This window comes from Hipposideros armiger, unplaced genomic scaffold (genome assembly GCF_001890085.2).
Source record: "Hipposideros armiger isolate ML-2016 unplaced genomic scaffold, ASM189008v1 scaffold_919, whole genome shotgun sequence".
NCBI lineage: Eukaryota > Metazoa > Chordata > Mammalia > Chiroptera > Hipposideridae > Hipposideros > Hipposideros armiger.
Window position 1 is genome coordinate 12,487 of NW_017732269.1, and position 26,495 is coordinate 38,981.

Genomic DNA, 26,495 nt, shown 5'->3' on the forward strand with positions numbered 1-26,495 from the left:
TTCTGGGTTTCTTCTTATGGTTGATTTCTAGTTTTATAGCATTGTGGTCAGAGAAAACACTTGATATGATTTCCATCTTTTCAAATTTATTGAGACTTGTTTTGTGGCCTAACATGTGGTCTATCTTAGAAAATGATCCATGGCAGCACAACTTTTTACAATGAATCCACCACACATAAGTGGATTGAAGGCCTCAAAGCAGCCATCTGTTATTTTCTTATCTTAAAACCACAACCTCTTTTTAGCCTTTGGTTTATAAGTGTGATTCAAGAGAATTTCTACAAGGGAACAAAGTACTTTTTATATGATTTAGTTTAAATGGCCATTTTCTTGTCAGCTTTGTATACTTTTTTGTCTCATCTGTTCTGAAGGTTGTCAGTGATGATGTGCTAATAATGAGTGTCACTCCTATGACAGAGGGGAATACATTGTAAATTAGGCACTACCCCCACCTACCTTCGAAGAAACTCAATCAGATAAGTTAAACTTCTTGAAGATGTAGAAGGTAGAACTGGAAATAGATGATGAGTCAGGGCAGGGTGACCATGGCCTCCAACACACAAACCATGTCAAAAAACTCAGAAGCATCGCGAGACACTTCCTTCAATGTAGACCACTCCTTCACACTGGCTGTACTCAGGAAGAACTGCACCCTCTCAATGTTTAAGTCTCCCTGCACCCCTCCTTCTTTCTTCGCTTCCTCACCTCCGGCTCCTTACCAGTCTGCCCACATGTAGTTCTGTCTACATCTAATTCAAGCCCCTTTGCAAAGGCCTGAGGAGACTGGCCTCTTCACACAAGGTATTCTTCACCCTCCTCTGTATGTGGCATGGTAGGCACAGATGGGCTCCACCAAGCCCCCCCACTCCCACATTGGAGATATTACAACATGTCTCCCTTTAGAAATCTGGTCAGGAGTAAAAAGATCCATCATAATAAAAAGATGCTCACTCCAGAATCCAAAACCTCCTATACACCCTCTTCAGGAATGCTACCTAACCACCCCCACCTCTACCCCAGACTTCAGAGAGGCGCTCTTCTGTACTTACTTCTGTAAGATAACTGATCACGCAGAATAATAATTGGCTTATTTTCCTGTCTCCATGACTGACTTATTCCTTAAAGGGTGGGATCACATCTCTTTTTTTTTTTTAGCTGAGCCATCCTGCCACCTTTTGGCAGCTCAGCTCAGACTGGGAATAGAACCACTGTTGCTCAGAGCTCGCACTCTTGAGCAAGCTCTTAACCAACTTAGCCACTCGGCCAGACCCCATCTCATTCATTTTTGTATGACCCAACACTGAGGACAATTACTCACATGTAGAAATCACAAAATGTCTATTTATGCACTGGTTAAAGAAATGCATATCTAAAGAGCATGTAATAGAAGAGTTTCACAAGCCAATCTGAAATGAATAACTGCTTTATTTTACCCTGAGACAAGCTATTAACACTGTCAGGAAAGGCACAAGTAAATACTTTCTCCTCAGTACTAGTATCTTGTGGTAAGGAAATGTTCTAGGGAGCAGAAAAATACCTGAGCATCCGAATGTGCTTCAAACTGCACCATCCCATCTGGTGCCTGATCAAAGGTGTACATGAGACGAATGTCTTCCTCATGCAATTCATGGCCTCCCACAACAATGGTCCCTGTGGAGAAGCAACACCACTGTTACTCAGTCCCTGCTCCTCTTCCAGCCGCCCTGCTATGAGCACATTGTGCCACATTTTTTTTTTTTTAAGATTTTTTTTTTTTATTGGGAAATTAGGGGAAGGAACAGCATTGGGGGATTGGGGAAGGGGAACAGACAAGTTGCTGTCCTTTCGTTCTTCAGTCTAGTTGTGCAGGATGTCACTTCGCTGGCCCATGTTGGTATTGTGATCATTGCGCGCTTCCCAGCTGAGGCAGACTGGCCGCCAGCCATTGGACGGCCGCTCACGGCAGCTGCCGGCTGCTCACGCTGGCTGCTGGCCGCTCACAGTAGCTTATGGCAGCCCATTGCAGCCTATGCTGTCCCCAGTGGCTCATGGCAGCCCAGCTCCAGGTCGAGCTGTTGTTCACCATCTTAGCTGTAGAGGGCGCAGGGTCACTGGCCCATGTGGGATCTGAACCGGCGGCCCTGCTGCTCAGAGCTCATGCTCCCAAGCCAACTCTTAACCAACAAGCCACTCGGCCGGCTCTGTGCCACTTTTTGATAAAACCTTCCCAGCATTAAGCTATGGAGGCTTCAAGATATCACATCCTTCTGACACACATCATTGTTGTCATCAAGGATGCAATAAACATTTTTTACAGTGCACCATGCTGCCTCGAGGACAGTTAGGTCACCACCAATGTCTACTGTATATATAAACTCCCAGGTCCGAAGATACATGCCAAGAGGTCACAAATCCCCACCATAAATACAGAGCATTGTGATGTCTGTAGAGTCCAATCAGACTTAGGCCCACCACTCACTGATACAGGACCTGGTTCTATTACTACTGAGCAGGGCACAGTGAGGTGGCTGAAATGAGGTGCACAGTGTGAAATTCCGTGCCATACCCATCCGCAGCAAGCAGAATGTACAAACACCTGAGGAGGGCAGGTCCCAACTTCATTAAGTGTGCTAAGATCACCTACAATGATGTTCTTGCTCTTTGAGCACTGGGATGTCATTCTCACTTAATGTCACTGTGTTCCGAAAACCATTTTGCTTTCCATCAGTGTAGAACAGTCTATTCAGAAACTACAGTTTAAAAACTGCAGTTTTTTTGGTTTCAATTAAGCTTTATTTCAGGGATTTTTGATATTTTGGCCATCGGGTGAAACAACTTAAATTTATGACTTGAAGGTTGATCAAAAATTTTATTAATTTAATATATCACATTAATTTAGTTATGACTCAACTGTTACTTGCTAGCCTCTTATGTTTTATAAATTTTATCTAACAATTTGGGGGGAAATCAGGGACATTTTCCCCAATTTCCATAACCACTCATCTGATTAGATGCCATCTGACTTAAATGTCTCCTCATGTCACCTCCGTGCTTATGATTTTCAACTTCAGAGAGAGCCCTAACACTCAAACACCTTGTGCCCTAGGAGAGCTGCAGGATATCAAGCAGCCATAGTAAGGCCAAGTATAATTCTAATCATGGCAGGGCTGAGAACTCCTGGGCATATGAATGCTCTCTAAAGGAGAGCAGGGAGAACTGAGTTCCCTTTCCTGACCTCTTCACACTATCCTATACATTTCCTTCGGGGTACTTTCCAAAACTATGATTATTTCCATATATCTTCAGTGTCTGCCAGAACCATGAGGGTAAGAACAATGTCAGTCTTATTCAATTCTATGTTCCTAGGGCCAGCCAAACAGAAGGGCTTTAAAAAATATTTGCTGAATGAAAAAGCCCAGTCTTGCCCAATTAAGAGGCCAAAATACGGATTCTAGGTATTTTAGAGAAACTGATAAACTCTAACCCACTTCTCCTTCACAAAAAGTTCTAAACCTCAATGTTAGATTCTGTTCTCTATCAATGCTTTAATCTTTTTTTTTTTTTTTGGAATATTTTCATCTTCAATGTGACATCTCTAAAAGTAATCATCTGTTTTTCTCCACTAGCAATATCTGATAACAGTGACACTCTATGCCATTGGCTGGTAACGAAGCCCCCAAGGGTTCTGCTCTCTCTTGCACTAAGGTAGATTTTCTAGGCCTATATGAGCATTTACAGAATTCAATGGTAACCTAAGGGCTGCCCATCTCATTCAGTAATTTCTATCTAGAAATCTAGCCAAAAGGAATCAATTCCATAAAATATTTACATGTGAAAATATTCACTGAAATATTATTTATAATATTAAAAGAATGGAAACAACCTAAAGCACCAACAATAAAAGATTGGTTAAAAACATTATCAGGTATCCATATGAAGGCAAATTATGCAGTTATTGAAATAGTATTTTACAGATTAATGCATAGAAAAGTTTATAATGTAAATTAATATAAAATAAAAAAGTGAATAAAAACAAAATGCAAAATGAGTGAAAAACATGAAATTTAAAATTGTAGTGTGATCTCTATTTTGTAATGTAATTATATGACCATATATGTAACTAGAAGGAAATAAATCAGACTTTTAACAGTGCCCCAACACCGAACATATTAAACAGCAGAGTAGGCATTCAATCTATGAATGTATTAAATGGATGGGCGATGGGTCACTTTTATAATCTTCCTTAATTATTTCTAAAATTTCAGAATTATTCATAATAAACATTTTTAATGACTACAAAAGCTTTTGAAAAAAGGCTATGACAGTAAATGTCTAATGAGACCACACTGGGCCGAGGAGTGCCCCGCTGAGAAGATACACACCACTCTTCTGGAACTGCTCCAGCTCCTCACTGGTCAGCTGCTTGACGCATGCCATCACCGCCTTGAAGGCTCCCTTCAGACGCTTCCCCAAGACCATGTGATCCGGTTCTGCCCTTAGGCGAATACCATACTTAGTTTTATCTGTAGACAGTGTAACTTTTCGAACATTTAATTCCTATGGTTGGTGGATAAGGTAAAACAAAAACGAGGGAAATGAAAACATATGTCCACAAAATATTGCACACAAATGTTCACAGCAACATTATTCACAATAACCAAAAAGTGCAGCAACCCAAATGCCCATCAACTGTGAATGGATAAAAAAGTGTGATCCATCCATATAATGGACTATTTATTACTTAGCAATATAAAAGAAGAAACACTGATTCATGCTATAACAGGAATGACCCTGGTTTTAAGCGAAACAAGTCAAGACACAAAATACCATATATTATATGATTCTATTTATATGAAATGTCCAGAGTAGTCGCATTCAGAGACAGAAAACAGATACATGGTTGCTAGGGATGGTGGGATCTTGAGGGGAAAAGGGTGCATGAAAGCTAATGGGTACTGGGTTTCTTTATGAAAATGTTATAAAATTGTGGTGATTGGTTGCACAACTCTATAAATAATACTAAAAACCATTGAAGTGTACGGTATGAAAAAACCTTTCTTGTCCAGATCAGTCAAGATAGTTCAACTAGTAGCTTAACTAAAGATGAGAATTAGAAATATAAACTTCACCTCTCGGGAGTAACCTTTGCTCAAGCAATTTCAGAGCACCGCAAGGTTAACTAACCAGAAGAAATCAGTTAACCATAATATTTCTTGCCTCCATTGTGCTAGTTAAGCATTACTAATGCAGCAGGAAATGACGAGAGCACAAGAAATATGAAAAAGATATCACGGAATTGTAGATTGAAGCAAATTGTAGAGCAATGTCTAGTTTTGCCATTATATTTAACTGTATCATGTGATCTCATTATGGTGATTAAGATATTCTATTTACATGTGTTCTATTTTTATCCATATCTGCAAGCATTAATAAGAAAATTTATAACTCTTTAGCTTAAAATATTTACCTGGAATTCTCAAGCAATTCAAAACCAATACAGGTACTAGTATTTTTACAATAATAAATTTAAATACCACTGGTGAAAAAATAAAAATTAAATTTAAAGTATGATATATTTGTTTTTAAAACATTATGGAATAAAGGTTTTTGGAAGGACAACTGACATTAGTTTAAACTCTTCAATTCTAGGAATCTATGCAACGTCCATACCTGACATATGCACAAAGATATACACAAATCTTTTGTTTGTGATGAGTAACCTACATTTCCAACAATAGGAGAGAAATTAAATAAATTATGATATAGCCAGAAAGTGACCATTATGCAGACGTTAAAAAAAAAAAAGTAGATCTCTATGTCTTAACATAAAATGCCCTTTAAGAAATTCTAGGTGAAAAAAGCAAGTTAAAGGCTATATACACAATCCTCTCTATGCACAAACAAAACCAATGGTGATGCATATGTCTGTATAATGTGTGTACATACGTGTAAAGTGCTAGGAACAACCCTAGCAGGAGATGCCCAAGCGAATAGCCCTAGGAGGGGACAGTATTACAGGGAGCGAGTGGGATAGGAAAGGACTCAACTTGTACTCTGTGCTAGTGCTTCAACTGTTTACAACTAACATGTACTGTTTACAACTAACATGTGTTCACTTATTACTTGTATAAAAATCTTTTTGTTAATTATCAAAAAGTACTTTGGGGAAGAGAAGTGGATGAAGGTATAAATGATCAAACTAAGTTAAGGAAATTCACTGACCTTGAAATCATTTTTAAAGAATTACATTGTAAAAATTCAGAATGATTTTAAGCAAAGTGTAAAATTTCATGGATGGTTAAATTTATGTATATAGCTATACACAATAAAAAGGATAAATTATATACTAAAGTTCATTGAAAAGTACTAATGAAATTAATCTTCTCAAGAAAAGAAGTCTATTTGGGCCCAAAGAGAGAAATGATCTTTCTTACCTCAATGATATACTTCTCCAAAGACCTGATATCATTAAGAGCTTCTGGATCTTGATGGATAACCACAATTTCTTTCAAAGGATACTAGGAAGAAAAGGGAAGAAAAAGTTCATTAAGCAGTCAGTCCTCAAAACTGCAGAAAAATGGAATTTTACCCGAATGTCAAGCCCCAGACTAATTAGGCTCACCTAGCACTAAGTCATTCAAACCCTTATTGCAGAAAAGAATAAAAATTTATGCCACTGCTGGAAGCTGTCTATATTAAGAAAATACTCAAAAACATAATTATTTAGGTCTATGCAATGTAAAATATATATAAAAAAAATCTCAGACCTTTATTGGAAGAGTTTTGCGGTCTCGAATCACTCGCCCAAGTTCAATCACAGACTGCATTCGAGATACTGAACTCTCAGTTTTCTTGTCAATCAGTTCCTCTCTGAATGGAAGAGGCCAGGATATGAAAGAGATTAGGTTTAAAAGGAAAAAAAAATCCCAAACAGGAGGCATGCCTAAGTGAGGAAAAGGGTCAGGCTAAACATCGGATGGTGTGGCGAGGCCTCCTGGTGAGGCACCTGGGGACAGCATGTGCTGGCTTTGGGGGTACGTGGCGAAGAGTGGCAGCAAGCCTGGGTGTGCTGTTCGGTACCCAGCAACTCCCCAAGGCAACCCCACAGACCTGCCCACACCCGCTGCTGCAGTGCTGCAAGTGCTTCCACAATGAGCATCCTCCTGCCCATTCTGTATCCTCAGGTAAGTGGCAGGGCACGAAGGGGCTGGGACCCAACATGAGTGCGTCTCTTCCCACCCCATGGCCCAGGTGAGCCTTACATGTATTTGGTTCTTACCGAACATGGGGCAGCATGAGGTAGTGGATGCTGAGTGTGTCCTTGTTCTGGACAGAAACCGGGTCGATCAGCACTTTTAGATTCTGGTACATCAATTCAGTAAGAAAAGGTGTATAAGGTGCCTGTACGAGGACAGGGGACATCATGTTATTCACACCCAGTCATCATTAACTGATCTGAATGGAAAACAGGAACTAAACATTTTACCGATTGACACAGGAATATACATGCAAGTGGATACGAGGTTACTACGCATGTCCTATGAAAGAGGTATGACCGTATTTTGAATTTGGCAAGAAGAGCTTCCTGTGAAGTACAGGACGGGTAAAGCCAGGACCAAAGCATCCTGGAGAATGTTTGTAATAACACAGGAGTTGCCGAAATGTGCTAGCAAAGTCAATATAAAGAGGACTGAATGTCCCTAAAACTCTGCAAACATGGGGAACACCACCTGCTTCATAGGATGAAAGTGAATGAGCTCATATGTGAAGAACCAGGCTCAGGACCTGGTACAAAGTAGGTCTGCATTCCGTATGTGTTCAGAAAATAAATAGAAGGCTTATAAATTACACTGGAATAGCAGAAATAAATTACGGGAATTAAAACTAGATTCTTTTTTTACTTGTATATCATTGTATATCATTTAACTTGTTGGGAGCCATGCAGGCTGGCTGTACTGAAGCATAACTTGTTTTGCTTCTTTCTGCACCTGGAGGGTGCTTGCTTAATCTCGAGGTATGTGGAGAGAATGGCCAGTGCCTTGGGAGACACAATAAAGATAGATGGCTATCTGGGATAATGGAAGAAATTGTCCCCACTGACCTTTAAGTTTCTAGTAGATAATCAATGAGTTACTCTGGAATGAGGTAATGCACATTTGTCCCTTCTGTTTTGTACATACCCTGGATGTGTATAATGGTGGTGGAAAATAAACTCGAGGCTTCAGTATTCACTGAAGTCCTCCCGGTAACTCTCTCTTCTGTCTCTTTTCTTAATCCTCGCGCCCCCCCTCAGGACTGTTCGATTTATCGGCAGGCTCCGATATTAACTAATATTAGTTCAAGAGCTCTCACTGTTGCTCACAGACAATTATAGGAATCCACATGAAGATGAGGGATGTTATTCAAGGGAACTGTGCCAATTCAGTCTAGATGCAAGAACCATGACCTGAAATGTACTGTCAGTGGTGAAAAGAAACAATCCAGCTTTTGAAGCTAAGGTTTCTTAGCCCTTACTTGACATACGTAAGCTAAGAAGACTTCTGAAAAGGAATTAAAAGATTTCTTTTAAAGCCTCTATTTCTGGTGGAACAAATACAGAATAGACAGAGGCGCTGCAAGCAGCCCATAGGGCTGGAGTTCTAGCGTGGGGCCACGACTCTCACCATAAGTCTGCACAGAGAGAACAGTACACTAAACAAGGTCTCCAGGGCCATAACACAATCCTCCATCCCATTTTCACCCTAGTGAATAAAAAAGAAACACATTAAATTGTTAAAACAAAATAAGTTTATTAAAAAGAGGAAACCCATAGAGAGCACACAGTGTACAGACAGAGCAAGGATAAGTGGTCACAACCAACAGGTGGCCTGGGTTCAGTGCAGAAAGCCAGGATAGGGCCAGCTTACTCCATGCCACCTGAGGCCCAGCTGACAGGGAATGGCTCTGTAACTATGAGGTAAGACGGACTGGAGAACCAGAAGGCTGGGGATGCAACAGACAGAGGCAGTTGCTAACACAACAAGTTAAGCTAAAGTACTTCCAGATAAAATGTCTTTTTTTTTTTTAAAGCACAAATATATATCGTGCATTTAAAAAATAATTATATTAATTATTTAATTATAGGAAAAGCATAAAGATAACAGAAAACACAACCATAATTAAGTTACCCAGAGACGACTACTATAAACATTTTAGTGCACGTCGCTGTAGATTATATGTATTTAAACACATACATGCATAATGTGTGTATTTTAACAAAAATGAAATTACCATTCTGTTACAGGCTTTTATCATTAACACATTTGAAGGCAAAGCTGATGGGCGGTGGGAGCTTCCACCTGGTCTGTACTGTGGGGCATCCCTCCCTTCCTGTCTTCTACCATCACTGTTCATGCTCGGCTTAAGTCTGGGGACAGGACCCATGCTTCACTCACTCTAAATCCCCAATAGGCTTAAGGAAGACTTTTGTCCATAAATAACTCCTTAAAGGGATAAACAAGGAGGTGCCACTCATGTCACAGTTGTACACAATAACATTTGAAATTATTTGCATAAATTTATTTTGGGTTTTAAGAGGTCTGCTCAGTTGAGTCCTGCATGGCCGTGAGACTTTCCCTTCAACATAACATGGCCATAACTGTGTTCTGAAAATATGCAAGATGAGTTTTAGAACTTATAGGTCCCCGTCCATCAAATGGCGATAAGTAGTTAATATAGGCGATAAGTAAATAGAAATAAAAAAGGTAGCTTCAAAAACTAACAGCATTTGAAAATGTCCCTTTTCCTTTTGGCCTTGCTCATTTTCGCTCAACTTTCACACTTCCTACACTTTTCGCTCTTCCCAACAGCAGCCTGGGCTTACCTTTAATCTTCTGCGGTTCATTCTGACATACCAATTGGTCAGAACATCCACAAACTTGACGAGGCGAGGCACCACAGTATAGAGCCTGTAAGCTAAAAGTAAGACCAATCAATCAGGCAGTGAGAACATACTAAGCATCTAGAGTGCTTAGGGAAGGGGTGGATACCAGAAAAGAACAGTTAGCTCCCTGCCATGCAAAGGCAACCGTGCTTGTTAAGGAGACAGGAAGAACCAAGTAAAGCAACCACAACCGCTCAATCACTGAGCACATATTATCTGGCAGTCAAGTGTCCAGGTCCAGAGGTGCATACTGTGAGCCACTGTCAGTGAGAAAAGTGGAAACCCACATGTGGCGGAGAGGCTGAGGCTGCCTACCACATGATTCCATGAGGCTCGTGTACCTGGGGCTGAGCAATGCAGCAGCCCCATGAAGGCCCAGCTTCCTTGCTCCTGGCATCTGGGCCCCAGTGATGCTGCTCAGCCTCCATGATGCCCAGCCAGCCCCACCACAGAGAACCACCCAGCTCTCATACAGCCTTAACAGTCCGCAGTGCTGCCACGAGAAACTTGGCAAGAGCAATCAATAAAACAGACAGGCTTTCTAAAGATCAAAATACAGGCATATCTCATCTTATCGTGCTTTGCTTTATTGCACTTTGCAGACATTTTGGTTTTTTACAAACTGAAGGTTTGTGGCAAACCTGCAAGTCTATTTTCCCAGCAGCATCTGCTCGCTTTGAGTCTGTCACACTTTAGTAATCCTCGCAATATTTCAAACCTTTTCATTGTTATATTTGTTATGGTGATCTGTGACCACGAACTGCGCCCACATAGGACTGCAAACTTCACTAATAAATGTTGTGTGTGTTCTAACTGGTCTGTCGACTGGCCATTCCCCCGCCTCTCTCTGCCTCTCCTTGGGCCTCCTTATTCCCTGAGACACACCAATATTGAAGTTAGGCCAATTACTAACCCTATAGTGGTCTCTTAAGTGTTCAAGTGAAAGGGGGGAGCTGCACGACTACTCCTGGTGAAAATGCTGCAAAGATTGTTGAAATGACAACAAAAGATTTGGAATAACACATAAACTTAATTGATAAAACAGCAGCAGGGTTTGAGAGAACTGACTCCAATTTTGAAAAAAGTTCTTCTGTGGGTAAGATGCTATCAAACAACATCACATGCTACAAAGAAATCATTCCTGAAAGGAAGAGTCAACTGATGCAGCAAACTTCATTGTTGTCTAATGTCAAGAAATTGCCACAGCTGCGAAACCTTCAGCAACCACCACCCTGATCAGTCAGCAGCCATCGAGCCACCAACCCTCCACCAGCAAAAAGATTACAACTCGCTGAAGGCTCAGATGATGGTCAGCATTTTTTAGCAATAAAGTATTTTTAAACGAAGGTTATGGATATTGCTATTTAAATATAACACTACTGCACACTTAATAGTGTAAATAAACTTCTACATCCACTGGGAAACCAAAAAATTTGTGACTTGCTATATTATGATATTCATTTTATTGCGATATTCTCTTTATTGGATATTTCCTTTATTGTGATGGTCTGGAACCAAACCCGCACTACATCCAAGGTATGCCTGTAGTCAAGGAAAGAAAGCTGAAGGAGGTGGAGGAAAAAGAAAAGAGCCTTGAGGAATTACGAGTAGAAAAATTTGAAGGCTCCTCTGAGGAACTCAGAGGGCGAGCAGGAAAGTAAGGGCATCTACCAGGTAATCTTATTTGAAGCACAGGCTTATTTTAAGGATTTTCCCATTCACCTTCCTTTTAACTGATACTCTGTTGCACAACACAATTTATATTAATGAAGAGGAGTTCAGTGACTGTCAATAAAGCTCATGGCCTAAGCAAGCAGTGAGAAGTTGCCAAGGGCAGAGCTGCTCTCTGCTGCAGTTCAGAAGGACCAGAGTGAGGTGCTGGCGGCCAGACCAGGCCCGTCACTGGCTGGCTGCACATTCCTAGACGGGACTTCTGTGATCAGAGGCCTAAATTATTTCTAGGTTTCACAACACTGTTTTGCCTTGTAGGAAGCCAGAATTTCCTATGTTCAGGTTTTAATGCTTACAGAGTAAACTGTGCCACATATAATGAACACACAATAAACAGAAACAGCAGCAGCTACTGCTGAGATCACTAACAGAAGTGGCAGATTCTTCAAGGATGCTCCTCCTGCAGACGTTATGTTGACGAGGAAACTGAGGGCATGAGCTGACAGGCTGGTGAAGTGGGAACTACATTGAGCAGTCCGGATCTGCAGCCTATCCTGTCAGCTATCTGCGTACCGCCTGGCCTCTCACCCCTGGCTCTTACTACTCAGCTCACGTGCACAGCTGCTGCCTAACCTCTACTCTGCAGCTGGTCAGGGAGCTGCACCCGGCAAGGGTGTACACTCTGGAGGGCATGGCAGTGGCTGCCCAAGTATGGCAGGGACCCCAGGCAATAATCCCGGCACTGTTTCCCACCCACTCATGTCACTCAGGAGGGAAAAGCGAGCAGGTGCCCCCCCATCCCCGGAGGGTGAATTCCCAGCTCAGCAGTCTGCCTCCCACATACATTTCCAGCGTCATGTCTATCAACAGCTTGATAGTCACATGATCCTTATTATGAATGTTTACGGAGGTGGACACAGTCCTCCAGGATGACTGATAAATATGTGCAGTCTCCTCAGCTCACTGTCCTGCTGTGCCCAGTGCAGAGGCAGCTACTCCAGTCATAGCCACCGACCGGCTGAGGTGAGGCTGACCCCGAGTGAAGCACAGGTTGCTCTGCCTGCCCAACCCACTAGAGCGCTGTAGCGGCACCGCAGCATGGGCGACCACAGGGCGCTGGAGGAGGCAGGTCGGCCTCGCCAGGGTGTGCACAGGGAAGCCCACCTACTCTCTCAGACCCGTCTCAAGTGTCCTAGTCAACATTTTCTGGAATTTCTCACCTTAACTTATGGCTGTTCTACCTCTAACCTTGAGGAAACCAACATAACCGACTTTTCCAACCTCTGTATAAAACCAAATTCGTTGTGTTAGGTAACGGAAATATGGGGAAATGTCTACTCCATTACTGCTTTCTGTATTTCCTAATTTTTCTAGACTGAACAAGGACTACTTACTTAATAATTAAAGTAGACCTGAACATAAATGAAGAATATATTATTAACAAGTACTACTTATTGAGTACCCGTTATCTGCCAGCTACTTTATGTGCACAATGATCTCTCTTTGAGCCTTGTAATAACTCTAAGCAGGCATTTTTCACAGAAAGAAATTGAGGTTCATAGACTATGCAATGCTTCCCAGGGAATACCTGGTAGAGTTGGGTTTTGAACCCATAGCCATCCAGTACTGAAGCCTGTGATTCCATGTGCCCGTGTGGTGCCTGTGGAGAGGTGAGGTGCTGGATATCCTGACACAATTGCCTAGGCCTTTGACCAGCATACTTCTACAACAAGCCTTAACAAAAATATATTTGAGTGTTAAAAGAAACAATTGCTTATCTACTATTTTGTATCTCTTAAAATTTCTATAAAATTTCCTCTATGTTTATAAATAAAAAGTTAAATATCTAAAGAGCAATCCTAAAGAGAAGAGTCTTTAGTCCTGGGAGGACGGCCAAAGAGAGACACACCTGTCATTTCGGTCTTAAAGAATCCAATTAGCGACTGCATGAAGGACAGGACCCATCGGTCTGTGATGTTGGCACTTTCTTTAACTGTGTTCTCATTGTAGAGGAATTCCATTTCTTCCTCCTAGTAATTGACAATTATTGAAACATTCTGCATGCTTGGGGGAAATTAATGTACAGGAAAGAATTTTTAAAATCATTTTAACTGAAAAGCAATAGCCAACCAAAAAAACCCCAAAATACAACAAACAATCAATCAACAACAATAAAAACCCCAGACCTGATGGCAATCTAAATTTCTGATTCTCAGTAATATTTTCCAGATAAGCTCTAAACTTGGGACATTAAGTCATCAATTAGTGAATTACATTTTTGAGTGAAGTAAGGGGAATTTAGGAAAAAATTATTCTTCTGCACAAATGAATGACCATGAATAGAGAAATAATCCAAAATCTTGTCAATAAGTACAGGGTTTAGTTATTTTAAATCTGAGAGGGAACGACAGTAAAACAGGCAAGCACTGGATAACTGTCTCTAACCTGAAAATAGGCACTAGGAATTAATCTCTGCTTACATTATTTGTTTTATCCAGAGTGATTCAGTCCACCCCTTCTTTTTCCTTTGCAAAATCTTCCTCAGTTCTGAGGGCCCAGCCCACCTGTCCCTGGTCACAAAGCATCACTATCAGGCTGGCAGGCGGCAGCCAAGCTGGCCCTTGCCCTGATTTATGTGGCTAGTGGTGAAGCATGTGTCTTGCTGCAGAACAGCAGCGGCCTGCGAAGTGGACTTGCCTAAGGACTGTTGGCCCCATAAGGTAGCAGGATCGAAAAGCGAGGAACACCACTAGGGCCTGGGAAAGACAACTGCCTTTCTCAAGTCACAGGGAAAAAATGCCTGCTGGGAAGGCTCGTCAGCAGACCTAGACAAACCAGAGGCAGCAGGAATCAAGTGACCAGATTGCTAGCGTGTGATGTTCAAAGCTCAGCTTTCCTACGAGTTTTTCAGGAATGAATAACATCACATGTTTAGTCAACAGTAATTTAGTATGCAATTCTTCTGGTAAGCTGCTGGAGATCAAAAGATGAGTGGTATCTGGGCACTCATCCCAAATGAGTCCTGAAAGCAGACAGGCACATGTGGCATGAAGCCTGCCGGCTTGAGTGCAGTCAGCGGTGCAGCAGGGGTGGCTTCTCAGAGAATGCCTCCTGGGCCAGCAGGTAATGCTCTGAAGGCACTTTCACATGTATCACAATCAGTATTTCAAATCCTAACAACTCAATGAGAATTTCTCTCAGTCTCGGCCCAAATGCACCTACTGAGGGGCCTTCCCTGACCATACCTGCAGCGGCTTTCACCAGGCATTCACTCTGACAAAAGCTGACTCTGCACTGGCTCCCCCATGCCCCATCCCATCTGGTTCCACGAGGGGAAGGGAATTGGCTGACTAAATGAACATCCAGGTGAGGCCTCTGTGTCTGCAGTGGTGAGCCTGCCCAGATGGTCTAGCTCTGGTCCCATGCTCCCAGCCCGGCAAGGACCCTAGATACCTTCATCTGCGCCCTCCCCAGTGGCTCTGAGCCCCCACCCACAGCGCGGTGGCCCACACCTTCTGCAGCCTCAGGATGTTCTGGATGAAGAAGCGATAGGCGTTGTACCAGGGGAGCAGCACGTCCTTCAGGACGTCGCGCACACCCTCCTCCTTAAAACGGAGGTTTTCTGCTCTCACTACCGGGGAGTTAATCAGATATAATCTGGAAGAGAAAAATTATACAGAAAAGGAACACTGACAGTAACCAAGTATTACTTGACATTTTGATAGGGCAACACAAAAATTAGCATTTTTTTTTCCTACAAAAGGCGATAATTTGAACTCTTCAAGTGGTCTATTTAAACCCAACAAAGCTCTCACTTTGACATGTAAGAGACCTATCCAATTATAAGGGAGATGTCACCCCACACCAACCTAGATGATATCCTGGGCTGGTCGCAGCACAGGCCATGGCAGGGTGGGAGAACCCAGAGGAAGCAGCCAGTGTTTTCCCAGGTCACCACAGACAGGCACCTGAGACTCATAGAACAGCTGTGTGTTCTGCCACTACAGAGCGGCTGGTGGAGGGGGTGGCTTTGCACCTGAACACTCCAGTTTTCATGACTATGGTTATTTCAGGCAGTGGCTCACATTCTCTAAAAGCTTTTCAGTATTAGTTTTTATTTGCTGTGGCATAAATACACCTCGTGGCTCTTATGAGGATTAAGTGCAAAACTGAAATAAAGGATATAACACCAAAAAGATGGAGATCTTAGACAGGGAGTGAGACGGAAACACCAGTCACTGGCCTGGGAGTACCCAGCTGCTCAATAAAACCCAACACAGGTCCTCATCCTCCAAGGATCTCTAGATTTGGAAATGTCTTTATTATTTAGAAAACTGCCTTGGGGGTTTCAAATCAACATCATACAAATGTAACTCTCCCTAAAACAGAGATACGTTTTTAAAAAGCTGATTATAAACCAAATCTTAGGAACATGATTAACAGAGTGACAGATGTTTATGTAAAAAATGACAAATACACACAAGGCAGAGCACCAGTTTGTACCTGAGGGCATCAGCACCATATTTATGGATGATTGAAAGTGGATCTGGATAATTCTTTTTTCGTTTGCTCATTTTTTGGCCGTCACTTGAAAACAAAAGGGAGATGCCTATTAAATAAAAGTCAACATCACAACTTATATATGGTTACAGATGATTTCCAATTGGAATACATAAATACAAACTAATTAGCATACAAGCTAATGTTGAAGTTGTTTTGTTAATATCAACAAGCTTCTTTTTGAATACTGTGTTCAGTCAATGGAGAAACTTTAGGAGAGATGAAAGCAGGAAGACATCATAATGTAACAGTTAAAAACACAGGCTTGGCATGTACCCCAGAGAAATGAAAACTTATATTCACACAAAACCTGTAACAAAGTTCATAGCTTTGCTCATTGTCAGCAAACACTGGAAACAACCCCAAAGTCCTTTAGCAGGTGAACAGTCCAACTGGTCACCCTCCCCAAGGGACACTGCTCAGCAATGGGAAGCAACAAAGGATACACAAGCACCTGAGGAACGTCCGGAGAATGACACTGAGCGAAAAAGCCAATCCCAAAGGTCGTGTACGGTATGAGTCTACTTATGTAACATACTGGAAATGACAAAATTCCACAGATGGGGAACACATTAGTGGTTCCCAGGGTTGGGGATGAGGGTGGAGGGGCGGGAGGGTGTGGGCAACAGAGATCCTGTGATGTTGAAAGGGTAAAGTATCCTGACTGTGCTGATAAGTACAGGAACCTACTCATGTGATAAAGCTGTACTTAACTAGATACACACAGTAAATTAGTACACACAAAACTGGGGAAATCTGAATAAGATCGGTAGACTGTACCAACATTCTGGTTGTGACAATGTAGTCCAGTTTTGAAAAATGTGACCACTGGGGGAAACTGGGCAAAGCTCACAAGGGGTCTGTTATTTTTTACAACTACACACAAATGTACAATTCAATAAAATTTTCAATTAAAAATTTTAAAAAGCACAGACTGTACAATCAGACTTATTTTGCTGTGTGACCTTGGGCAAGTTACTTAGTTTTTCTGTACTTCAAATTCCTCAGTGTCAAAACAGGGTAATTAAAGAGCCCACCTCAATTTGGGGATTAAATGAGGTAAGACATATAAATGCTCACAACAAGGCCTGGCATAATGTGTTAGGTGTCCGCATTCCCCTCTAATGGCACACAAAGTAGGGTATCTATGCAAGCATTTCTATTTATTTATGATTTTACTTTTAATGACTAGAGGCAGTAGAAAAATAAGACTCCAATATAATACTAGAAGCCTCTAGAACCCATAATTTCCTCATATATTAAAAAGAGGACAACAAAAATCTATCTTAAAGGACCTGTATACAAATTACATAAGAGCTATAAGCAGAAGTACTTCATAAAATTCTAAAATAATAAATATATTATTTTATCACTAGAAATACCACAGGAAATTCCTGCCCTTCTGCCTCCTCCGTGAGGCTTAGCTCTCAGTCCAGCCCTTCTCCCTAAGCAAGAGGGATGTGTGGAGACGGAATGCTGAATGTGGAGAAGTGCACGGGACATGAGCCGGATGAAAAGGAGGATGGCAAGGGGTATAAAGGCAGAGGGGAAACAGCGGGAACACAACTGGGGCATCCCTAAGCTCCTCTATTCACCAGAATGGTTAGATCCAGCCAGAACCTGGCTGGCAGAATAAAGGAGAGCTGGAGCTTGGCATGACACAGAAGGTGCACCTGCCTCGCGAGGACGAGCCCGTTCACAATCACGTTCCTGAAAGGCGGCTGTCCAAACAGAGCTGTGGAGAGCACAAGCAGGGTGTAAAACCTGGAAAAAAAAATTGCACAAAGAAATAGTTATGAAAAACAAAAAAGGAGACCAAGCATAATAGGCACATACTGTTGACTTATTGAACTGAATTTCTATTTTAGATCTGTTACAGCTCATGATAACATGATAATCACTTAAATAAAAGTTATTACTTCTGGTGACATGTTAGAATCACATCCAGATTGCTGAAAAATTACATGCAGGACCCACAGCGGATTAATCATATTAGAACTTCCGATTAGGGAAAAAAATGTGATTTAAAGCAAACAAAGGCCTGGAGTGAGGACAATACCAGAGTCCTCTTCAGAGCTGGGCTCAGAGCCACAAGACAGTGCTGGGTGGCCTCTCAGGACCTCCTCAAACACAAGGCTAATCATCAAGAGACGGGTGTCACCTTTAGCACAGGGTCTATGGGACAGTCTGATGACAAGCAAAGATGCAAAAAGCACTCTCATCCAAAAGTCAAAAGATGGACTACAGGAACATAGAAAATGTTTCATTCTGTGAGATATCACGTATGTCGTTTATTTGCTAGCTACCTTGTTCCCTAAAAGAACTGCATCACTTCCCTGTAAGTGACGCTCGTGTCACCTCCAACACGATTCTGCACCCCAAGACCATCACAAGATGTGAACTGATGAAGATGGAGACCACACCCCATGCCTATGTAAGTACCTGACCAGACATCCCTCCCTCTAAGGCAGGTCACAAGGACTCTGGTGCCTAGGAGAGGCAGCCCACACCTGAGGGAAGGGGGTGGAGGCAGTGTGCACACAGGAACCCACATAAGGACAGTTGCCAGATGCACCACTCCTCAGAGAAACAGCCTCCTGGTGAGTCATCTGGCCCTTCCTAAGAACAGGAGTTTGTGCCTGGGAGCGGTTCCTACAGGTAAGTGGATTGGAAGCTGAAAACAGCAATTTCCAAAGCACTAAGACTGGAATTCAATCCGTTGTGATGACCACCGCGATTTGTAAAAGCAGAAAATGATGGCAACATTCCTGAACACTCCTGCAGAAACATCACTGATGAAAGTGTAATTAGAACCTGGTCAGCCAAGCTTATCCACAAAGAGCCTTGCCTTACCTTTTGATAATTAAGAGGATGAGGGTACTGCTTTAAATAGGCACCAGATAAAACCTATGCCAAAATATCCACCCTGTGTATTTTTTGTTTTTAAATCTAGATTTTTTTAAATAATGTTAATTTTGTAAGGCTAGCCGAACGTCTGAGCACATTTCTCCCAAGTCTCCCTCAAATCTGTAGTACCCGACCCATTTCCTTGTACGTAAATACTCATTAATCATGTGAGTAAATGATTTGAAGAAAACAAGCTATGTTGCAAATTGTGTTTTGTATCACTTAAACTTCCAGTAAAACAAATCTCTATATTCTAAGATGTCAGTGAAATAATTCAAACTCTAAAGCTACAGCCCTACCATAGTAAGAGATTCCTACTCAAAAGATACTCTGATGGTTTACTTGGTGGTGAGGAACAGAGGACAGCACAGCCTGTCTCATCGGACACAAGCTCCCTAACAAACAGCTGATAAATGCTAGGTGCTCAGTACAATAACTGCTAAATCAAATCAAATCAAATCAAATCATATCAACAAAGCACTTGAAAGAACAAGGAACATATACCATCCTCTGGTTTGGTCAATGCCTTCAGCAATGAAGTCTGCAGGAAACGCCTCCTCAAACTCCCTCTTGTTTTCAAATGGATAATGAACTTGAGCATAGGGCATGCTGCCACTCTCGAACCAACAGTCAAACACTTCAGAGATACGATGCAACGATCCCTTCCCACAACGTGAAGGAATAGTCAGATGGTCGATGCTAATAAACAAAAAAGTAGCCATTTCTATTAATTTTAAGCACAACAAAACTTGCAGTTTAATTGCCAGTAGAAAACACAATGTCTTTTTTTTTTCTTTTTTTAAGATTTTGTTGGGGGGTTTGGGGAGGGGAACAGCATTGGGGAATTGGGGAAGGGGAACAGACAAGTTGCTGTCCTTTTTGTTCTTCAATCTAGTTGTGGAGGACATTGCTTCACTGGCCCATGTAGGTATTATCATTGCGCTCTCACCGGGTGAGGCAGTCACTCGCTGGCCATTGGACGGCTGCTCCCGGCAGCTCCCGGCAGCTCACGAAAGCTCACACCTGCTGCCGGCCGGCCCCACTGCAGCTTACGCCGTCGCCAGCAACTCACGCAGCTCAGCTCCAGGTGGAGCTGTTGTTCATCATCTTAGCTGTACAGGGCGCAGTGTCACTGGCCCTCATGTGGGATCCGACCCGGGGCCCTACTGCTCAGAGCTGGCCTCCTAAGCCAACTCCCAACCAATGCGCCACTCGGCCGGCCCTGAAACACAATGTCTTGACAAACTTTTCTTTGCTTTTCTTTTTCTTTCTCTTTCTTTCTCTCTTTCTCTCCTTTTCCTTCCCTTCCCTTCCCCTTCCTTCCTCCTTTCCTTTTCCTTCCTTCCTTCCTTCCTTCCTTCCTTCCTTCCTTCCTTCCTTCCTTCCTTTTGTTCTTTCGGTCTTTCTTTCTTTTTTCTCAATTCCTATTTATTTTTGGCTCTTAGGCAATATCATTTTTTTTTCCAATATGAAAAAAAGCAAGTTCAATACAAACTAGAAATTTAAAGTATAGGATGGTAGGACAAAACCAGGGGTGGGAGAAAATGGCAATAGCAAAAGAGATGAGATGTTGCCAAAAGATGGTGTCCTGTCCCCTCCCCTCTGGGGAATGACTCAAACATTTAGGTGGCAGGGCATACCTTTCCACACACAAGCTCTTTCATATACATCTACAAACAGAAATATCGGCAGTTATGACAGGCTTAAGGTTACATACCAAAGTCCCCTGACACCTAATTCAGGACAGAGGTAACCTTTCCTCAGTATGACATGAGTCATTAACAACAGTGGAACTCGGCAAACTGGTGTTTCATTTATACATGTAGCTCTGTGATCTGCTACAGAGACCATGTCTTAATAGGCTGGAACCTAGCCCGATCCTCTCTGAACGACAGAGCTGACATGAATCAAACATCAGGACTGACCTCTCTCTGTGGAGATCTGAGACCTTTGCTCCCGACAGTTCTTCAAGTTCTGCTGTTGACCCAACGCATACCACCTGTCAAAACAAAGTAAAAAAGCAGGAATCCCTCAGAGCCAGAGATCACACAGAGTTAATTTCTGTAACACTCACATTTAGTTTTAGAAACTTAAGCACAGTCGTCACCGACGTGGCTTACCCTCATGGAAGGCTGCTTGCAGGTCACTGTCTGAAGATGTGAGCAGACTTCACTTCCTTGCTACCTATCCTATTTCAGAGAGAGGCCCTACATTGAGAGGATTTTAAACATTCACAGCCATCATCTCTACAAGTATATCCTGAGGGATTACTACATCCAAATGTTTGCCAAAAATAGCCAGCAGAAGTAAAAGGCCTAGACTATATTACTCTAAGGCATCTTAGCTTTCTCCTGGCACTTGAGTTTGGCTCTTTAATCTGAATCTTCCCACGTCAAAGCTAGAACTAAATTACTGTGCTGAATAAAAACAGCCACATCACAAGATGCTAGGATTATATCCATTAAGGAGGCTGAGAGATGGGCCCAGCTGTGGTCCTCACAACAGGGGGAATCACCTGATAGGGGCTGCACTCCCAGGAGCTGCTGTTGGTCTCAGCCAGGGGTGCCCACTACCTAGAACACCCACAGCCTCTTTCTCTGCCCTTCCTGATTAGTCCTAAAAAGGATTCTGATTCGGCAACTTCACTGTTGCCTTTCAGGACCCTCCGCACAGAAGATTCACAGAGGTCCCTGGGCTGCTGTGGTTCACGACTACTCTAATGGTCTCAGCTCAGTGCTGAACGGAAGGTCCCATCATGGGAATGGGAATACATCTATAGTACTAGATAGGTATTTATATAGATATACACACATACACTCACATGATCACTTGGTTTTATAAAGGTCTGCAATGCTTTGGTAGTTTTCTTTTCTTTTAATTGGGGAATTGGGGGAAGGGGAACAGACAAGTTGCCGTCGTCCTGTTCCTCAGTCCAGCTGTGGAGGACATTGCTCCACCGGCCCATGTTGGCACTATCATTGTGCTCTTCCCGGGCGAGGCAGATCAGTCGCAGGCCTCCACACAGCCACCCATGCCGGCTGCCGGCCACACACGGCAGCCCATGGCAACCCACTGCAGCAGGGGCTGCAGCCTATGCCGTCGCTGGCAACCCACAGCAGCCCAGCTCCAGGTTGAGCCGCCGCCCAGCATCCCAGCCAAAGAGGGCAGCGTCACCGGCCCTCATATGTGGGATCCGAACCGGGGCCCTCTGGCGTCCCAAGCCAGCTCCCAACCAACGCGCCACTCGGCCGGCCGGCCCAGTAGTTTTTTTAAATCTTCCTTTTTCATTGCTATAAAGTAGGTTTAACACACTATAACTTAGTGCAGGGGCCAGAGTCCATGTTTTGTTCATCAGTAACTCACAAGGAAAAAAAGATCTGAGCAACACAATTTAATGTGTGGCTTGCCTGAGAAAAATACAAATTGCATTCTTCACTTTTACAAGGGAAATTTTTAAAAATTGTCTTAATTAAAGTATTGTAAAGTAAAAATTAAAAACCCTAATAATCCTATTTATGTCATAATTATAGGAAGCAATAATGAGAAAAAAATAGATGAAATAAGAAAGGGGCAAAAAAAAAAAAAAAAGAAATCATTCTTTTACCCCATATTCAGATGGCATGACCAAAACGCTTCAACAAAAATCAACACAAGGAAACATCGCCAGCCTCACCTCTTCGAAGTCCTCGCTGACCCACAGCGGGATAGGGGTGCCCCAGTATCTGTTTCTAGAAATTGCCCAGTCATGTGCATCTTTCAGCCAATTTCCAAATCGCTTTTCTCGCACAAACTCTGGGACCCTGCAATAAACATTTCAGATACACAATCATGTAAGAACATCAGTAAGTAAATTTGTAAATGAGATCTGCACAAACCTTTGTATGACGCTCTGTGAATCTAACACCCTGGAAACACTGAGCTCACACGTAGGAGATGGTCTTCTGCATGGACAGACCAGGTGACCCACAGTGGATGTGTCTGCTGTGAACTCGTCCCATGAAGATGCTGTTTAATAATAGGAAACTCCAGAGCACATAGCTTCCCCAACTTGCTCTCCAACTGGAGGACTGCCACAATCCTCTAACCAGTCGCCATGATGCTAGTTAGCCTGGTCCCACTCAGATCTAGTCTCTGGGTCATCCACACAATAGCACTTTACCTGTAACTCACTAGGAAGGGCTCACAATCACCTATGAGTCCCAACAGGCTAGGCCAGGGGTTGGCAAACTTTTGAGACGGAAGAGCCGCCAGGGGTCAGCAAACTGCAGCTCGCGAGCCACACGCGGCTCTTTGGGTACGTACGTGTGGCTCTGAAGTAAAATTGAAAATGAAAATAAAACGATCATAGTTCTCATTTATAAAGTTTTTAAAGCATATTATTCACATAATGGTGATTATGTAAAAATATATTTATGGCTCTCGAATAATTTTTAAATTGTTGTGAGGGACAGGATTGGCTTTTCCAGGGGTCAGCAAACTTTTGAGACAGAACGTACCCAAAGAGCCACGTGCGGCTCACAAGCCGCAGTTTGCAGATCCCTGGGCTAGGCTACTGGTAGCCGGTGGGTAGCTGCCTATCCAGGCTCACCTGCAGTAGATTCCCTTGGCATTGCACTTCAGGCTCTGACAATGAGGCACGCTCCTTAGAATGCGGCTTCTCATCTCACCACCTTTGCTTGTACCACCCCTCCCTGTGATAACTTTCACCCCGTAGTCCCCCTTATCCTCAGCCACCATCTCAGCCCTCTAAGCTTCTACTGCCTCTGACTGGTAAATGACTCCTTATCCTTTGAGGTTTGGCTTTGCAGGAAACCTTTCCAAGCTCAAGGCTGAGTTATGTCGCAGACATCCTGTTCTCTCAGGTACTGTGGTTACAGTCCTATATTATAAATATCAATTTATAGGCCTGCATCCCCCATGAGGCTACCATACTAATATTCCACACCCAGCACTTTACACATTAGGGGACTAAAGAGCTGTCTAGGTATAAAAATGAAATAACTGCTTTTTCTTGAAAAATTGGGTCACTTTGCTAGGAAATAAAGAAAGCTATAGCAATTTCCTTTTACTGCCCTGAGATTCTCCCCATTCTTTCAAAATAAAATACAGTCTTTAAGTTGAGTTGGGTTTTTGTGGGAAGTAAGAAATAGTAATTACCCTCCAAACTCAGTGAAAACATTCTTCTGGAACACATAGATTTTAGCCTTACTTCACTTCATGTTTGTACCTCCAGGTTGAAGTAACATCTGTCTGCGGTCAGATGTGAGCTATAAAAGCACGGCTTCTGTCCCCACAGAGCTTCTCCACGAAGCCAGCCTGAACAAGACACCATCATATCCATGGACTTCCACAAGAATCAGTGGAGCTGAGCAGTGCAGCTGACCCCTAACAACACGGGTCTGAGCTGCACGGGTCCACTGAGAAAGAGATTGTTTTCCACTGTCCTGTGCAGTTCAAACCCGTGTTGTTCAAGGGTCAACTCAGAGGTCGGGAATCCACGGATGTGGAGGGTGACTAGTTATACAAGGATTTTTGAGTGTGCAGAGGTTGGAGCCCCTAACCCCTGCGTTGTTCAAGGGTCAACTGTAATTATAAATGGCTTTTGTAGGTACATCCAAAAATAAACGTTTACCTTGAAAATGACTATTATTTAAGGCTGACAAACTGAGAGTATAGCCATATTTTTTTCAGTTATTCCATTCTGTAAATTTAATAAACAGCAGTATCTTGTTTCTATTTTTTTTAATATAAAAAGCTCCTCTATATATGCCTTATCATAAGAAGGGTGCTACTTTGTTATATAATAACAAAAATGCAGAATAAAAAATAGGCATTATTACAATATACAATAAAAGATGGCTATTAAAAGTATTATAATTTGGGGGAAGTGTGAACCAATATTGACTAACTACATGACAAAGGACATTATAAAGACACATATCGCTGCTCACCAGTAGCACTGGTCATTGTTCCTCAGCAGCTGGCCTACCATGTGCTCCACCCGCACGAACCAGCTGGGCACTGCCTTGTAAATGAGGGGGGTGTCAGACCTGGGGAAGCAAAAGTAAGAATGGGCTGGTCAGACTGAGGGATGCAGTCACCAGGCTCAGAATGGCCTTTACTTTCTTCCTGAAATCACCTCTACCCCTCTGGCTTTCTGCTGATATTCATTCCCAAAGCCAAAACCAATGTCCAGGTCCTCAGTACTGGTCATCTCCCTCAAAAACACTAAGGAAGGCAAAAGCTAATAAAAGAACAAGACAAAAGAAAATTATAGTTGTGTTGCTGTGTGACAGCTGTCTAAAAAATGATATCAACTTCCGCAAAGATGAAACGTGGAAACATAATGCCATTGGATATTCCATTTTCGCCCATATCTTTATAATGTTCTTGTATGAAAACTTGTATCACATATTTTTCACTAAATTCCATTAGAAAATTTTAGCGATATATCTCATCCTAAAGAAATGTGGCCGCAACACAAAACATATTTATACATATGAGATAATAGAAAACACACACACACACACACACACACACACACACACACACAGGTCTCTGCCGCTGGTTCCTGGCACAGAGCTCCTGAAACCCTTATAATTTCCTGGGTGATAGGAGTGTCTTTTTTTCTAATGAGGTGACTCTGTGTGGGCTCCTGGATGAGGGCTGGTCACCAGAAAGAACAAGCCATGATAGACACTTGAAATTGTCAGCCCCGTCCTCCATTCTCCTGAGAGGGAGAAGGGTTGAAAATGGAGTTAATGATCCATCATGCCTCATGATGAAGCCTCCATAAAAATCTCAAAGTACAGGGTTAGGGAGCTTCCAGGTTCATGAACACATTCACATACCGGGAGGGAGACACACCCCTACTCCATGGGGACAGAAGCTCCTGCATTCAGGATCCTCCCAGACCTTACTCTCTGTTATCTCTTCATCTGTACCCTTTACCATGTCCCTTAATAAACTGGTAAATGTAAGTAAGTGTTTTCCAAAGTTCTGTAAGCCTCTGTAGCAAATCAATTGAACTCAAGGAGGTGGTAGTTGGAAGAGAGAGAGAGAGAGAGAGAGAGAGAGGGAGAGGGAGAGGGAGAGGGAGAGGGAGAGAGAGAATGTCTTGTGGGACTTTTCATCTCTGGGATCTGATGCTATCTCTGGATAGATAGTGACAGTACTGAATTAAATTGTAGGACATCCAGCTGGTGTCACAGAGATTGCTTGGTGTGGGGGAAAACCTCCACAACTTTGGTGGCCAAAAGTGTCAGAAGTGAAGTGTTTTACTTCAGTAGTAAAGGAGACTCAGAGAGTAATGAAACACAGTAGGAAAGAACTGGATTTTTCTCTTAAGCGCAGGAGACTGAACTGGGTTTTTCCTTTACATCTATGTCTATATTTCTCACACAACTCCTGAGGAAAGAAATAACTGCATGCATTTATAAACTTCTTGAAACAAGAA

At 42.6% G+C, this 26,495-nt stretch overlaps 1 protein-coding gene across 2 annotated transcripts in view; it reads right to left on the reverse strand.

Moving 5' to 3' along the window:
- Positions 1 to 26,495, reverse strand: part of IARS1 (isoleucyl-tRNA synthetase 1) — a 77,256-nt gene that overhangs the window by 5,890 nt on the left and 44,871 nt on the right. For both annotated transcript variants that reach the window (XM_019630524.1, XM_019630523.1), the window contains exons 13-27: positions 24,991 to 25,089; positions 22,713 to 22,839; positions 20,965 to 21,038; positions 19,544 to 19,738; positions 17,810 to 17,896; positions 16,076 to 16,159; positions 15,085 to 15,229; positions 13,482 to 13,602; positions 9,842 to 9,933; positions 8,643 to 8,720; positions 7,259 to 7,380; positions 6,747 to 6,849; positions 6,414 to 6,497; positions 4,362 to 4,536; positions 1,538 to 1,650 (exon numbers count right to left, since the gene is read on the reverse strand). In XM_019630524.1, coding sequence (XP_019486069.1) covers positions 1,538 to 1,650; positions 4,362 to 4,536; positions 6,414 to 6,497; positions 6,747 to 6,849; positions 7,259 to 7,380; positions 8,643 to 8,720; positions 9,842 to 9,933; positions 13,482 to 13,602; positions 15,085 to 15,229; positions 16,076 to 16,159; positions 17,810 to 17,896; positions 19,544 to 19,738; positions 20,965 to 21,038; positions 22,713 to 22,839; positions 24,991 to 25,089 — 1,699 coding nt within the window. The remainder of the gene's footprint in view (positions 1 to 1,537; positions 1,651 to 4,361; positions 4,537 to 6,413; positions 6,498 to 6,746; positions 6,850 to 7,258; positions 7,381 to 8,642; positions 8,721 to 9,841; positions 9,934 to 13,481; positions 13,603 to 15,084; positions 15,230 to 16,075; positions 16,160 to 17,809; positions 17,897 to 19,543; positions 19,739 to 20,964; positions 21,039 to 22,712; positions 22,840 to 24,990; positions 25,090 to 26,495) is intronic.